Genomic DNA, 16,784 nt, shown 5'->3' on the forward strand with positions numbered 1-16,784 from the left:
TAATAGAATGAATAACGTCGTTATATTGAAGGAAATAAACGAAGCCTAATTTTGGAGTCAAAATTATCCGGATAAACGGGCCCCGGTTGAAAATTACACCGGTCTGATATATAAATTATGAATTTTCCTTTTTATCCCCTTTTTTCAATTGACATTTTTATTCCAGGCCCCCGAGACAACCTCGGTCCCGAAGGCAATCTCCTCTTTCCACTTTATTTTATCTGTATCTATCAAACTAGCCTCGACATGTTTGCAATGTTTTCGTTTGTTTAGAATCATAAGCACATTGAAATCTATATGCTTCGATTTATATTTAATAAAATATACTTCGTTAAATTTATCTTTTATAGCATTACAAATAGTCTCTGAAGTTTTGAATGGAATGCCATTAGTCCTTGATTTTTTATTTCGTCAATCAGTTGATCAGAAGTGAAAAATTAAAAGTCCTCCTTTTCTCCCATTTTAACACCTCTTAGCTTTCTCAGTTTCATAAATCCCATCCTAAAATTCATTTATATCCAATATTTAAAATAATTAATTTACTTATCTAAAAAGAAAAACCTAACAATTGGTCGCTTTCCCCTAAACCCGAGAATCCATTTTAATTTGAGCAATTCCAATTTGTATTTATTAATAATTTTCTACTAGTTCAAGCGAGAATTGACCTGGCAAAATCTTCGTTGACTCCTCAGCTTGTACATAAGCTTGAAATCGAAGAATGCAGTAAGATCTGCCTCAACGCCAGAAGACGCAGTCAACGAAGCAGAAACTAATCTGGATACGAGCAGTTGACCGATACAAAGAGGCACGGAAAAAATTGCATGTGGCTCTAGTAAGAAATAAAAACAAACACTTTAAGCGGCGGTGTAAGGAAACAGATTCGAACCCCCCACCACTCACTGCATTTGTTAAGGAAGGAGCATGTCCCACAAAGTGGAAAAAGCAGAGGCTCATTGTCATACCCAAACCCGAAAAAACCCTGGGTAAACCTTCTTCATACCTTCTAAATATCGCTGGTAAATTATTTGAACGAATAATCAGTAACAGATTATTTCCAATTGTCGAAAAGGCAGGTGGCCTCTCTGAGAATCAGCTCGGTTTTTCGAAAGGGGAGATCTACGAAGGATGCAGTCAGCCTAGCAGTAATCACACTCAATGTGAAAAACGCCTTCAATTCCGCGAGATGAAGCAAAATATTTGAGTCTCCAATCAACTTTGACGGGCCGAAGTACCTGGTATCGTTGAAGACTTCCTACTCGATAAGTTCCAGTGCTGCGAATCAGATGAAGGAATGAAATTATATCATGTGGGATGTGGAGTTCCATAAGGATCCGTCCTAGGCCCACTCTTGTGGATTATTATTTACAACGGAGTATTGACACTAGATATCCCAGCTGATGTGGCCTCCAGTGATTTCGCGGACGACATTGATGTGGTGGTTGTTGTACGCCTCCTCGAAGAAGTCGAACTTTATGCTAATGAAACAGTCTATGACATTAAGTCCTGGTTAGAGAATGCTGGTCTACTTCTCCCAAACCAGAAGGCGGAAGTAGCGCTTATTACCAAGCGAAGAAAGTACATGTCCATAAAGATGAAAGTTGAAGAAAAAGCCATTCATTCCAAGTCTGCGCTCAATTACTTAGGCGTAATGGTTGGCCAGAGGCGAAACTTTAAATCATATGTGCAGTATGCAGCAACCAAGGCATATAATATTGAAGCACTGATTGCGAGAATACTACCAAATATAAGTGGCCCAAGGCCGAGCCATCGACTCCTTAATTTAAGGGTAATCAGTTTGATCTGACTGCATGCAGACTGTGGGCAGATGCGTTGAAAAATACCATAAATAAGATCAAGATTGGAGGTGCGTATCGTGTAAGTGCACTCTGAACATGTTGCGCTTGCAGAACAATATTTGATAAAGTAGCCTGGGTGATAGAAGGAATGAGCCCCATTGAGATTCTCATGAGAGAAATATCTCACCGGAGAATCCCCTGCCCGTCGGCGACAGTTCGCACGAAGTGAAAAAAGTTGAGTGCTTTAGAGTGGTCTCCGCAAACTCAAGAACGAGAAATGAAAACCGTTAAGATCCGTGTCCACAAATTTTTCTTATTCAATATAGATTCGATATGTGCAGGTAAAGCAGCTCGAAACCAAACATTGTGGGGAGCGCCTCCGAGATAACGAATAGGATAAAAACAATAATCACTATACAAAGATTGCAAGTGCCCCAAAAATCAATGTTCCCTCTCTTGGTGCACGTTCTTTTTAATCTACTTCCCAGAGATTAATAAAATTATCTATTGGAAGGATGCTGAGTGGGATACGAAGTAAAAAATGGAAACAAATTTGACTTCCCCACAAAAAAGAAAGGAAACACAGTTCCCATTCAAAGCAAATTACCTGTTTATAACTTATTTGGTTAACTTTATAAATATCGATATTTCGGGAACCAGTTGTTCCCTTCATCAGTGTTACAAGCCTTGACAAGGCGAGTGTTAATTGTTTCAAATAATACTAGTAAACCCTGACAAAACACACCCAGCAAACAAATAACCAAAAGTTGATACCCATGCCATTTAACACAATTTAGTTTCAGGAAGATTCGAGGTACACCAAAATTGCGATACACTCAGATCTGTGTCAGACGTATAGCACTAAATAAAGAACAGTTTTTTTCTCGAAATAGCGTAATAGCGAACAACAAAATACATCTTTTCATGAAGACTAACATCGAGGGGTGCCGAAGGAAGCGGGAGTAGAACGCGAAGTAGAATGTGGAGCAATAAGGTCAAGGTGCTGATACTTAATCGACTAGACCATCGCACCGCCGAATGAATGTGTAAAGATATCATCAAATGACGTTTCCATAAAAAAATGGTTGGCTTTGCAGCTATTACACTTTTGTTTTAATCCATTCGAATTTATTGTGGTTAAGACTAACGATAATAATAAGATTATAAGATTTTCTGGCTGATTTGGTATCCATTTTGGTAACATACTAATGTAAATTAATGTTTTTGACTTCAGTTCTACCGCAAGAAATGAATCATTTCAAACCTCTATTCCCCTACATTTTATATTTAAAATATATCAGAAACTGACACCCCTAAATTAATGACGTTTTGCCAATTTGGTCCCGAATTTATTTATAGAATAATTATTGCCTGCTTAACTCTCGCCCAGAACTGAGCGATTTAAATACCTCGGGTCAACGCTACTAGCCAATGGAGAACTGCTTTATGAAATTCCTTCACGCATTCACGCAACCTGGATGAAGTGGCGTTCCAACACTGGTATTCCTTCTGATTGACGTATCAACGAACGTCTCAGATCTAAAATTCATGGTAATGTCATCCGTTCTGTCGCCCTCGATGGTTCTGAGTGTTGGCCAACTATAAAACACAATGAACGTCGTTTTGCGATAATGGAGACGGAAATGAGGATATCCGCAATCGTTATGGGGTTCGTGGAAAAATTGCTAGAGAGGCATCTTCGATGAACATCGAAGTTGATGGTAAATGGCCAAAAGGCAGGCCGAAACAACGGTGGCTTCATGCGTTGGATGAGAATTTAAAAGCCTCGAGATTGCATCCAGATCAGGCATTTGATAGGGCCAAATGGCGAAACCGATCACGGGCGAGCCGACCCCGTTGTGAACGGGACAAACGCTGAAGAAAAAGAAGTTCCATGCTTAACTCTCGCAGGCAAATTAACTTCAAAATTGAATAGGCTTCTAGGGAAAAGTGATAACACTAAATATCTTATAAGTATAATCTTCCGATGTTTCTAGCGCTAAGTATTTCGACTACTTTTTGGTCCGTGGACATATCTATGGTTATTTTGTTTGAGAATCTAAGGAGGAGTTAATGTCGTACCGGGCCAATTGGGAAAACATTTTCTAGCACTCCATACTCAAATATTTGAAAAAGAATGGTTGACGGATGTGGAATTAGGTCTCTCTCAATCTTTGAACAACATAATTTCATTTCGGCCTAGTTTGGGTCTGAATATGGGGGTGGTTTTCACTTAGATATAATTCGCACTAAAGTCCAGTTTTTAATTCTACGTAAAGAAGAGATTACCACCGGTAGCTACTTTTGGTCATGCTGCTCCCAGGGCAAAGGTTCTTGCCTTTGCTCTGGACAATAAAAAAATTATGTTCACATGTCACATGGGTTCCTTCTGCATGGATACGCAATTACTATACACATTTCTATCAAAACAAAAACAGAACGTAAATATCAACTTCTATTAAAGTATAGATACATAATTATCTATCCATATATACATCAAAGCTACTCTAGCTTCTCATGATTTCCGAATAAATCTATAAAGAATGCCGAATTCAAAGAAGTCTTTTCGTCGATAATTTTGTTTTTTTGAGATAAAAGACGAGCACGACGGGAATGGTAACTACATAGACCCCTCGAGCGAGAGGCAAACTCAAAAAGCTTAAATTTGCACTGATTGAGGATCAGAAGTCTGATATTCATTGATTCCTGGGCAAGGTATCTGCTTGTGAATTCAGTAACCATTCACTATGAAAAACAAAAAAAAAGCAAACGTTCAGGGAGCTCTCGCTAAGAACTACCGCAGGAAATTGGGCTAAAGGTAATGAGGATAAACCTAAAGCATTCGCAGCCCAATTGGGAGAACCAATTGACCTTGCCAAATGTTCAACTAGTACCAAGTTGGACCATATGCAAAACTTCCCTTAAAGATGTTGAAAATATCATCGTCTTCATCATCAAAGGCGCAACAAACGATATCCGGTCTAGGCCTGCCTTCATAAGTAACTCTAGACATCCCGGTTTTGCGCCAAAGTCCAGCAATTTCATGATCATCATCATCAACGGCGCAACAACCGGTATCCGGTCTAGGCCTGCCTTAATAAGGAACTCCGGACATCCCGGTTTTGCGCCGAGGTCCACCAATTCGATATCCCTAAAAGCTGTCTGGCTTCCTGGTCTACGCCATCGTTCTATCTCAAACAGGATCTGCTTCGTCAAATTTTTCTACCATAGATATTGCACTTACAGACTTTCCGGGCGGGATCATCCTCATCCATACCGATTAAGTGACCCGTCCACCGTAACCTATTCAGCCGGATTTTATCCACAACCTGTCGGTCATGGTATCGCTCATAGATTTCTTCGTTATGTAGGCTACGGAATCGTCCATCCTCATGTAAGGGGCCAAAAATTCTTCGGAGGATTCTTCTCTCGAACGTGGCCAAGATTCCCAATTCTTCTTGCTAAGAACCCAAGTCTCCAAGAAATACATAAGGACTAGCAAGATCATTGTCTTGTACAGTAAGTGCTTTGATCCTGTGGTGAGACGTTTTGAGCGGAACAGTTTTTGTAAACTGAAATAGGCTCTGTTGACTACCAACAACCGTGCGTGGATTTCATCGTCGTAGTTGTTATCGGTTGTAATTTTCGACTCTAGATAGGAGAAATTATAAACGGTCTCAAAGTTATAGTCTCCTATCTTTATTCCTCCCGTTTGACCAGTGCGTTTTGATGCCGTTGGTTGGTTGGTTTTTGGTGCTGACGTTGCCACCATATGTTTTGTCTTGCAATCAGGGCCTGCTCGATCTGGATGAAGGCAGTTTGTACATCTCGGGTGGTTCTTCCCATGATGTCGATCTCGTCAGCATAGGCCAGTAGTTGGGTGGACTTGAAGAGGATCGTACCTCTTGCATTTACCTCGGCATCACGGATCACTTTCTCCAGGGCCAGGTTAAAGAGGACGCATGATAGCGCATCCCCTTGTCGTAGACCGTTGTTGATGTCGAATGGTCTTGAGAGTGATCCTGCTGCTTTCATCTGGCCTCGCACATTGGTCAGGGTCAGCCTAGTCAGTCTTATTATAGGCGGCTTTAAAGTCGATGAACAGATGGTGCAACTATTGTCCATATTCCAACAGTTTTTCCATCGCTTGCTGCACAGAGCAAATCAGATCTGTTGCTGATTTGCCTGGAGTGAAGCCTCTTTGGTATGGGCCAACTATGTTCTGAGCATGTGAGGCAATACGACCTAGCAAGATAGTGGAGAATATCAATAACAAGATACCTCTATAATTCCCTTTGAGACAGATAATGCCTCGTTGCCAACTTATGGTTTTTAAGCCGATGAATTGCACTAAGACCACGATTTCCTTTAAACAAGAAAAAAGTGAAAAGAAGACTCACAGAAAAGACAAACTATTCATAATAGATAAGGGCACGGTTCCTAAATATAGTATCATTTTACAAGGTTCACTAGATCAACATTAAGGTTAAAAAAATACTTTGCATACCCTAGTCTGACCTGCGAAAAATTGGAAAGTTTCTGAATGGAACACGAACTTCAAAGTGGAACTAAATTCAAAAATCATCTTCAACTAATCAAATCCTTTTTTCAGCCCTTGCTGAAAACTTTCACTCTCCTATTTTTGGATTAATTTTCGGTGCTGGCAACATAACAATTACTGTAATTATTACAATCCAACTAGTGACCTTACCAAAAACAGCAATAACTAGCATAATATCAACAACCACCAATAACTCTTTTTAATTTAAAGCCGCTTTGGGAATAATATGTCTAGGACCAGAACAAATCCGTAAAAATGTTAAAAATAAATTCGGGGATCAGGTTCAATGTAATGTAAATTTAAATTATTGGAATTCAAAAATTTTCAAACTAACTTAAGACTTTTCTAAGTCAATTTCAGAATTTTAAATTTCAAATTCAGACTTTTCCGTTTCCAATTCAGAATTTTTACTAAAAAATTTTTTACCACCCTTTTAGCTCTGAATAAAGATAGAGTTGGGATTTTTCTATCATTATTTGCTTTAATGAATCGGTCTGAGAATATAATGGTCCAGTGAGGCCATCTAGGACCGGTAAGTGTCTGAAAGTAATAGCAACGCCACAATCTAAACTTCTTAATACTCAGGAATTCCTCTCCCTTGTCAGTAGATATTAATGAAATTCTACTGGAAATGAAATTAATTGCCGTCACAAGTGCACGATTTATATCTTGAGAGAGAGAGAGAAGATTGAGGGGATTACATTTTTCCCAGACTGAAGGCATGATCCCCAAAAACAAATAATGCTTGGTTTTCTTCAAAAAGCCCCAGCTCCATCCCTACCTAGTGGTAAAATGTTGGTATCTAACTTGATAGTAAAATATTGGAAAAATTCTGAAGTCTGAAATTGAAATGGAAAATCCAGAAATTGACTTGGAAAAGTCTCAAGTTGTTTTGCTCGGAAATTTACTCATGATTAAATGACCGATACGTCACTATCGCTCATTAAGGTAAAGCTACAAGGTAAGGTATCACAGTTATTTATTTCACCAGGAAACCACGATCATCTTCCTTGCAACTGGTCCTAGGTATGTCTTCTCTTCACTCCTTTGTTATCCATGGTCTGATCACACACTGTTCCCTTTATCGTTTAAAGCTATGCAAACAGTGGGCAGTTAGTAGCAGAACAAGCACAAAGATAAACACAACATCTATAAAGGAACTTGGGGTTGGGGGTAGAACTCGGATCAACAAGATCAAACAGTTTCTACTCAATCAACTCAAACATCGCACCGATGAATGAATATGTAAAGATGTTATTTTTCCAGGGGAAAGTGATTGTTTGCCGTGTTCCTATTCTAATCCATTCGAATTTTTTGTCATAAGGACTCAATTTTTTAAGAATTTCCTACTCAGTTTGCATCCACTTTAGTGAGATATCGATGTAAATCATTAGTTCTGAATTCAATGTAATCACAAGAATTGAATCACATCAAACCTCTTCCTGTCTATTTTTCTTTTTCCCTTTCTCGTTAGCCTTTGTCCCGTTCACAAGTGGGGTCGGCTCGCCGTGATCGGTTTCGCCACTTTGTTTTATCGAAACCCCCATCAAGCGTATCAAGCCATCGTGGTTGCGAACGGCCTTTTGGTCGCTTACAATCGACTTCGATGTTCAGACCATTCTTGACGGATGAATTCCCGTCGAACTACGTAACCATACCATCAAAGACTTCTCCGGATGTGATCAAAGCGTGTCACTAGTCCAAAGTAACATCTTCGTCTCCATTACCGCAAGACAACGTTCATTGTCTTTTATAGTCGGCCAACACTCTGAACCATAGGAGGCAACAGGATGGATGACGCTGCGGTATGCAATTAAACATAGTCAGTTATTACGTTCACATGAGAATAACGAAGTCTACAAAATGACAGATGTCACAAGTATGACGACACGACTGAAAAGAGTAAAGCCGAATGACTTACTATCATGAAGGACAAACTGTTTAAGGACTTTTGAGGAACAGCTAATTCGAAGGCAGAACCAACCAAGGTACCGCGATTGATCACAATGTTATCCACTGATAAATTCGGGACTAAATTATCCAAAAGAAGCTAATGGATAAAGAAATCCCAGTCGTATCTTAACGAGAGGTGGCTTTAATTGATAAAAATTCTAAACCCGCAGGGCCGAAACAGAATACTGCAACCTTTATACAAAGCCAAGCTTAATCCAGAGGCCTGCAAATTGGGAAAGAAAGACGTTCACTCGATATGCAATGTTTGCTATCTTTTGCACAGGAGAATCACAGTGGGAGAATCATATATACGCAATGGTCCTGTCTAGTGCATACGCTGTCAGGAATTTGGCCACACCAAATCAGACTGTACGCTGTGCGTAATCTGGATGGAGTTTCATTAGACAGCACTTTTCACCAAACATAAAAAGGGTCTTACCGCCGGGGACTACAATGCGAAGCATACCCACTGGGGTTGAAGATGAGTCTCTCCTAAATGTCAGGAATTTTATGAGCCTATCTCAGCCAATCAGCCTACTTACTGTCCGACCGACATCAACAAAACTCCAGATCTAATGGACTTTGGCGTTTCAAAAGGACCATCACAGTGCATAATAAGCCAAAAAACAATAATCCTCAAACTGAGTTAACGAATAAATCCACCAATTGGCGCATATTCCACAAATCCACAATCGCGTTTCATTGAACATTCGAACAAATCTTATATCTATGAAGTGTTTGAGCGCCTCAGCGAAAATATGCCTAAAGTGCCTTTACATCAACACCAAATAATTCGAAGAATGTCGAATTCAAAGAGATCTTCTCGACGACAACTCTGAACTTTTTTTGAGATAAAAGACGAGCACGACGGGAATGGTAACTACATAGACCCCTCTAGGCAGACTCAATGAAATTTGCACCCATAGAATATCGGGAGCCGGATATTCATCAATTCCCGCGCAGGCTGCTGCATCTGAGTTCAGTAAAAATTCGTTGTGAAAAACAAATAAAAAAATCACTTAGCCAAAGATCAGAAAGTACACACTAAGAACTACCACAGGAAATTGAGCTAAAACATTCGCAGCCCAATTGGTAGAACCAATTGATCTCCAAACGCAATTTGACCTTCCTAAATGTCCTGTTAGTACCAGGCTGAGTTACTAGCAAAACCTCCCTTAAAGATGTTGAAAATATCATTAAGGGAAAAGTCAACCCTAGAAAGACTCCAGAATGATTTAGCTACTTTTTTGGTGTTGAAAAAGTTGCCAGGAAAGACCTTCAAATTGCTGTGTTATACTTTGAATGGAATCCTGAAAATCGGATATTTCCCAAATTGTTGAAAGAATGCAATTGTAGCAATGATCCCCACACCTGGAAAGGATGCCACTCGAATCCAATCCTAGAGGCCGATAAGCCTTATTCCTACAATTTCAAAACTATTCGAAATACTGCTACTCCAAGAACTATTGTCAATCCTAGCAGACAGCAACGTGATACCTGACTACCTGTTCGGATTTAGAAAGCACACAACCCTATAGAGCAGGCCCATCGGATTGTATCAGAAATAAATAATGGTCTTGAAGGGAAAAGATATAGCGCAGCAGTTTTCCTAGATGTGGCACAAGCATTTGACAAGGGATGACAGGTCTTGTTAATAAAATCAAACGCCTACTCCCTGTTTGCTTCCATAATCTGATAATAACGAAACGTAGATTCCAGATTAAATCCAAAGATATTCGCAGTGAACAGCATAAGATCGGAGTAAGAGTTCCTCAGGGAAGTGTACTTGGTCCTATGCGGCACCTTATCTACACGGTAGATTTTCCTATTAGCGGTCTTACCACCACAACTACTTTTGCTGACGATACCGCAATCCTGAGTTCACATGAAGACCCAAAACTGGCTTAACTGCAATGACATCTAAAAAAAGTATACAATATGGCTTCAGATCTGGAGGATGAAAGTCAGAGACTTGTTAGCACTGATGAAGAGAACAAGTGGTTCCCGAAATATCGGGTTTTGCAAGACCAATAAATTAACACTAACGAATAGGAAAACCAAGTTTTTATTATCTCAAAGTCAAGAAGTCGAAAAGTATGTGCAAATAACTTTCAATTTGCGTAAAGGAAGTTGTCGTCAAGTGAAGATTCTTGCACGCCAATTGGGAATGGCACATAAAGGCAAAAAATCAACAACTAAAACTTATGTTCTAAAATTTTTAGTGGAACCTTCACAAAAAATCATCACCCTCTCTGAACTACAACCTACAAATTGGTTCTAAAGCCTGTATGAACTTATGGAATTCAACTATGAAGCTCTGCCAAACAATCCCAGATAAGTCTGCTTCTGCGGTCTCAGTCCAAAATCCTGAGATGTATATCCGGTACCTCCCCTATTTCCGTATCGTTGACCTCCATCAAGACTTAGAAACTAGGTCAATAGTGGAAGAAATTGAGTCTTCCGCTAATAAACACTTACCTAGACTGAAGAGTTATCTCAACACAATGTCTAAGAAAATGAAAAGATTTGACCCCTTGGTCCTCAGAAAATATCTGCATTGTCGTAATGTTGAACGGAAATGCAGACGACGGTCGAAGAGCCGCGATAGTTCAAACCCTTCGCGCTGGGCGAACCGCAACAATTCGATTTTTTTGGATACACAAGATCAACCATATACAGCACGAGACTCAGGAAGAAATCAACTAAAGAAGGCTCACGCACTCCTCCGGGGAAGCACATGAAGGAACGTCCTTGCGGACCCCGGAAGTCATAAAAAGGATTCAAGAGTTGATTTTAGGGGATCCAAGGTGTTATGTTCGGAAAATGGCCTCAATTGTGGGTGTGAGTGGTATGAAAATGAGTAGAATTGTCAAAGAAGACCTCTGATACCATTCCAGCATGATGAAGAAAAAGCAGATAGTCTCTGAGGATGCCAGAATTAAGCGAGTGGCTCGTTGCCTTCCTTAAAAAATGACGTAAGGGGACAAATCAGATTTTTTTTTTTTGGACAAAAAAATTTGCAAAAATTAATCGCAGAAATGATCGGTGATTTACTCGTAGCCCCGAGGATGAAGGAAGTACCATGAGGGTGATGTCATACCACAACGTTTTTTTTCCAAAAAAAGAGAGGCTTTGACCAAAGAAATTTATTTGAGAGTTCTAGAAAATCTTGTCAACCCTTCGATGGAAGATATTGCATCCGGAAGGCCATAGGTTTTCCAACAAGACGGTGCTCTGGCCGTCATGAGCCATTTCGTTCAGAATTATCTTTCAGATAACATGAAGATGTATTGATCCAAGGAATCCTGGCCTCCCAATACTCCTGACTTAAATCCCTTGGACTTTAAGGTTTGGAGCGCAGTTGAAAAGGACAAACCGCGGCTTACCAACGTTAACTCATTGATAGTCCCTATTAAAGCGATATTCACGGAAATCGACAAAGATACCTTGAAGAGGATGTGTGAGCGTTTCAAACCAAGGTTAGAGGCTACCATTGCAGTTGATGCTTAACTCCCGAAAAGCCAACATAACGAATCAAATTAATCTCAGAACGTAATAGGTTTATAACAAGCCGGGAAACCGGAAGCTAGACGCTTCAGGTACGAAAGGTTTTGTGTATTTCTTAGTACGTAGCGCGTAATATATGCTTATATTATGTGAGAGTATTCACTTTTGGATGATATTGACATTCGTAGTCTTCAATTTTCGAAGAAGCAACAAATTTGAGGTATTATAACTTTGTTAGTAATAGTGCGATTTTCACCAAACTTGGTAAGAATATGCTCTATATTATTGCCTATATCACTGCACTTTCATGGTACTAGGATGAACTTAAGGGGGGTTTCTAACCAATTACGAAAAATTGTAGTAATATACTATTATTAACTTTATTTAAACTGATATCGGCATGGAAGGTATTTCGGAGCCCAGGCACCATATAGTGGCAGCCTCCTGATTTTTTCAGATTTTTCGATTTGGTAGTTTCTGAGAATGGCCCCCTTAAAGAAGTGATCACTTCCAACCCCCCGCGCTCCCCACCCTTCCAACGAATGGCAAAACTAAGATCAGCTGCGAAAAGTGCTAATCGAGACCTTTAATTTGATACCCCACATGACTATATTTGATGAAAAACAAATGTACACCCCCCTTTTGCATGTATGGGGACTCCCCCTTAAATTCGATGTAAAAGGATGTAATTCACTGTATTCGTGAGCGTTCACAGTTCCCACCTTTCTACCAAATTTGGTGTCAATCGCTATAACCGTCTCCGAGAAAAATGCGTGTGACGGACAGACAGACAGACGGACAGACAGACAGACAGTAAACCGATTTTAATAAGGTTTTGTGTCTACACAAAACCTTAAAAAGAGCATGAACTTACTAGCCAGTCACATAAAATAAGAAACATAGTAATTTCCAAATTATTTTATTCAAGAGTTCAGCGTCCAAACAAAATAAGAGGAAAGTGAAATACCTAATGTTGAATATTTAGATGAAAATCGGCCAGAAAACAGATCGGCCAGATGGGAAACCAAAAGCTAATCTAAATCGCAGTACCGAATAAGGCCCTTAAGCTTGCCGTAAAATCCCAACCAGATATGATTGCTGAGTTGCTCGAAGTGAGCATGTCAAAGGGGGATATTTTCAGCGGCATGGAAGCAGCAGAAGTTGGTACTTCTGCCTAAGCCTGGTAAACCTCCAGGTGAACCATCCTCATACAGACCCATATGTCTTTTGGACACTGTGGGGAAAGTGTGAGTGCGGGTAATATATAATAGATTACTCCCGGTCGTTGAGAGCCAAGGCGGCCTTTCGTATTTGCAGTATAGGTTCTGTAAAGCCCGATCAATCATTGATGCCATCAAATTGGTTATTGGTTTGGCCGAAAATGCAATTTACGGAAAGGGTAGTACCAGCAAATGTTGCGTGGTAGTAACCCTGGACGTGAAAAAATGCATTCAATTGGACCAATTGGAATCTGATACGCAAATCTCTAGCAAAGGTTGGTATTCCCGCCTATCTCACTGCTATCGTCGATAGTTATAGTTATAACTAAAAGGAGGCTCTGGTATGATACCGATGACGGACCCCAGGAGTACGTTCCCCCCGAGGATGTCCCGCAGGGTTCCGAATTGGACCCACTACTGTGAAACAAAATGTACAAAAATGTCCTTAATCTTCCACTCCCGGGGAAGCTGGTTGTTGTCGCAAAGTATCTCGAAGATGCTAAGTTATAGTCATACGAGGCAATCAGTGCTGTTGAAAGTTGGCTAGACTCTGGTCTGACAGAGGAAAAAACAGAAGCGGTCCTCACCACTAAGCGCCGGAAGAGAAATTACGCTACTATTAGAATCGGAAATCATATCATCACTTCCAAGCTGACCACCTGGGGGCTGCTGATAGACAGGAAGTCCAGTTACAGCAAACACGAGCAATGTGTTTACGAAAAATCATCCACTGCAAGTATGGGCCTGGCAAGGATGATGTCGAACGAGGAAGGGCCACAGTATACCTCTAGGTTGCTTATAGCCAGGGTGGTGACCTCAATCATGGTCTATGCCGCCCCAGTTCGGGGGGAGGCGTGGGGGATGTCAGTTAACACTAACAGAGTGCAATCTACAGGAGGGCAGCCCTGAGGGTATGCTCAGCATTTAGGACTGTCTCAGATGACGCAGCTTTCGTCATCTCTGAAACGATACCGATTGACATCTTGGAAGATGAGACTGTTCAAACTTGCGATGGAGTCCCAGAGGATCCAGAGCATGCATTCATCCACTGTCCGAGATTTCTAGAAGAAAGGAGGAATCAAGAGGAGACTCTGGGAGACGTTCTGTAACTATCCGATCTAGGCCTGCTTTAATAAAGAACTCCAGACAAATCAACAAAGATACCTTGAAGAGGATATGTGAGCGTTTCAGACCAAGGATAGAGGCTACCATTGCAGTTGATGCTTAACTCCCGCAAAAGCCAACATAACGAATCAAATTAATCTCAGAAGGTAATAGGTTTATAATGCCGAAAAAGAGCATAAATTTATTAGTCAACCTCAGAAACATAATCGCCGTCGCCACTATGCCAAACCCACAAATTTGCAAGTTACTTTATTCAAAAGGTCATCGTTCTGAAAAAATTAAATGAAAAGACCTAATGTTGAGTATTTAGATAAAAATCGGCAAAAAACCAAAAGTTGAAACTAAATCTTCGTAGACTCACACATCGTGAAACCAGAATTTTCTACGAAGGAAAATCCGGACAAGTCTTATTTTGGAAAAACTATTGTAAAATCAGAAAGACCTTCAAAACCAAGTTTAAGTGATTGTTTTTACGCTAAAGTAAATAAGCCCAGTAGCATCTTCTAGAAAACCTAAAGACCCTTGGATATTTCACATGAGTTCCTTCTACATAGATACGCAATTACGATACACATTTCTATCAAAACAAAAACAGAACGTGAATATCAACTTCTATTAAATTATAGATACATACGTATCTATCTATATAAACATCAAAGATATTCCAGCTTCTCATCATTTCCGAATAAATTTATAAATTAACTACGGATTAACCACGACAAAATTCTGATCACATATAAAAAAACAAGATCACCCAACATGATTCCTTACCTTGATCTAAGATTGCCGGAACGTGTTTGATTCCCTGTTGATTTTGATGGTGTTAACTTGAATGTAGTTCCGTTATTCAATTGAGAAAGTTGACTTGCACTAGTTCTAGGAAGCCTGGAAGACGCTGGTTTCGGCAACCCAGGACGCACTGGGGTAGTACTCGCGCAAACAGCTATACCGAAATTTGATAGTACCAAAATGGCACTGAACACTATCATTGCAATTATCAGAAATTCATTGGATTTTTTAATTAATCCATGGTTTTGCCTGTTGCGACAGACGTTGGCCGATTTGGCCGACATTTTAAACTTTCAGATAATTCCTTGCCGTTCAGTTAGATATTTCAGAAGCGTTTGATTATTCCTTTGGAACAAAATCCGAATGAGAAAGGGTGTACGTAAGATACTTTATTGGTCAATTTGACACACTATTCCACACTCACTTTATTTGCTTCTTGTAGACTTTTTACTGAGGCTGGGTAAGACCTCAATTGATTTTCACTCACAAATTCACTGGAGCTTCAACAGCTTTCTTATCACTTTGAAACAACTTCAAATAAACAAAATTATTTAAATATGTTTTGTAGCTAAAATCAATCCATCTAAGGAACTGAAATTAAATTTCCTAAGATTTATTAATATAAGCGTTTCTCGCGCAACAAGATACTCTGTACCAACGATTACTGGTAGAACTAGGCCACCGACAGGTCGCAGAAAGAAAAAGTAATAAGACTTCAAGGTCTACTCCACACCGTTGAGAATTTAGTAAAAACTATATAGATTGACGGGTGTCCTACAAAAGATTGATTTCAACTACAAAACATAGATTCCAACTACGGTTTCAACACAAACGCGGCTCATTAAAAAATATCCTTTTTAATCAAAATCTAATTGAAAATATGTTCCCATGTACAAAAACCGCGATCCGTCCAATCCGTCCGTACCATGAATTTGGCATAACAATTATCTTTTAACTTAATATTAAAATCTTACTTATAAGAAAAACGTAAACGGTTTCTTCTCGTTTTCTTCGTCAATTGAAGATTTTTTTATCGTTTTAGCGCACAACCGATTCGTAACACGTTCAGTTCAAGTCTGTCTGGAATTTGTCTTTTGCACAACATCAAATCAAGCCTTCCAGTGTTAAAACCACCAAGTCTCCAAGTTGCGCTAACTTGCGCATATCTGTAGACTTTTTAGATACGCCGATTTCTGTAAAACCCATTGGACAGTAGAACTAACAAACAGACAAGCAGCCAGTCGGCGATTTCCAAGCAAACCTCAACTTGAAAGCATAAAAATGTTAGGATTTTTCCTTGCATCAACACTGCATCGGCAGCAATCTACCTATGAGATATCTGTAGATTGACTTGTGAGTGTTTATGCTACTCTCACGCAGATACAATACAGCATTGTACAGCATAATGTGGAAAAACAACGTCTTGTCCACTACATATGAAACGGGTGCCTTTCTGTCCAATACCACGGTTACCAGAAAGCGGAGACACTCATTAAGGTGTTTCCCCCACGAACTTGGAGCCGGTTCCCCACGAAACAGTTTCTTCTTTGCAGAAAAATGCTTCAAGCAGCTTAAAGATAACATGTACTGTTCATTCGGCTGATGCATCTTAGCAACAGCAAACGTATCTGAAGGTTGTCTATCATATTGGGATATCCGATGTGACCAAAGCCGGAACATTTGCTTGAATTTGGTAGGTAAAAATGCAAAGATATTTTTTTTTTCTGGAAAGATATCTTCGACTGGATCAAAACCAGTTTATTGTTTCCCTAAAAAATCTGCAAGAAGTGGTAGACGAGTAAGAGCCTGAATTGTCCGCTAATATTAAAATCT

At 39.8% G+C, this 16,784-nt stretch overlaps 1 protein-coding gene across 2 annotated transcripts in view; it reads right to left on the reverse strand.

Moving 5' to 3' along the window:
* LOC119646290 (angiopoietin-related protein 2-like) overlaps nucleotides 1-16,103 on the reverse strand; it is a 407,175-nt gene extending 391,072 nt beyond the window's left edge. Inside the window, exons 1-2 of one of the 2 annotated variants that reach the window (XM_038046703.1) lie at nucleotides 15,926-16,103; nucleotides 14,934-15,471 (exon numbers count right to left, since the gene is read on the reverse strand). In XM_038046703.1, the coding sequence (XP_037902631.1) occupies nucleotides 14,934-15,235 (302 nt within the window). In that variant the 5' untranslated portion in view covers nucleotides 15,236-15,471; nucleotides 15,926-16,103. Of the gene's footprint in view, nucleotides 1-14,933; nucleotides 15,483-15,925 lie in introns of both variants that reach the window. The other variant, XM_038046701.1, reaches the window with a different exon arrangement.
* Between the last annotated feature and the right edge of the window lie 681 nt (nucleotides 16,104-16,784).

The sequence above is a fragment of the Hermetia illucens genome, chromosome 1 (genome assembly GCF_905115235.1).
Source record: "Hermetia illucens chromosome 1, iHerIll2.2.curated.20191125, whole genome shotgun sequence".
In the NCBI taxonomy this organism is placed as follows: domain Eukaryota; kingdom Metazoa; phylum Arthropoda; class Insecta; order Diptera; family Stratiomyidae; genus Hermetia; species Hermetia illucens.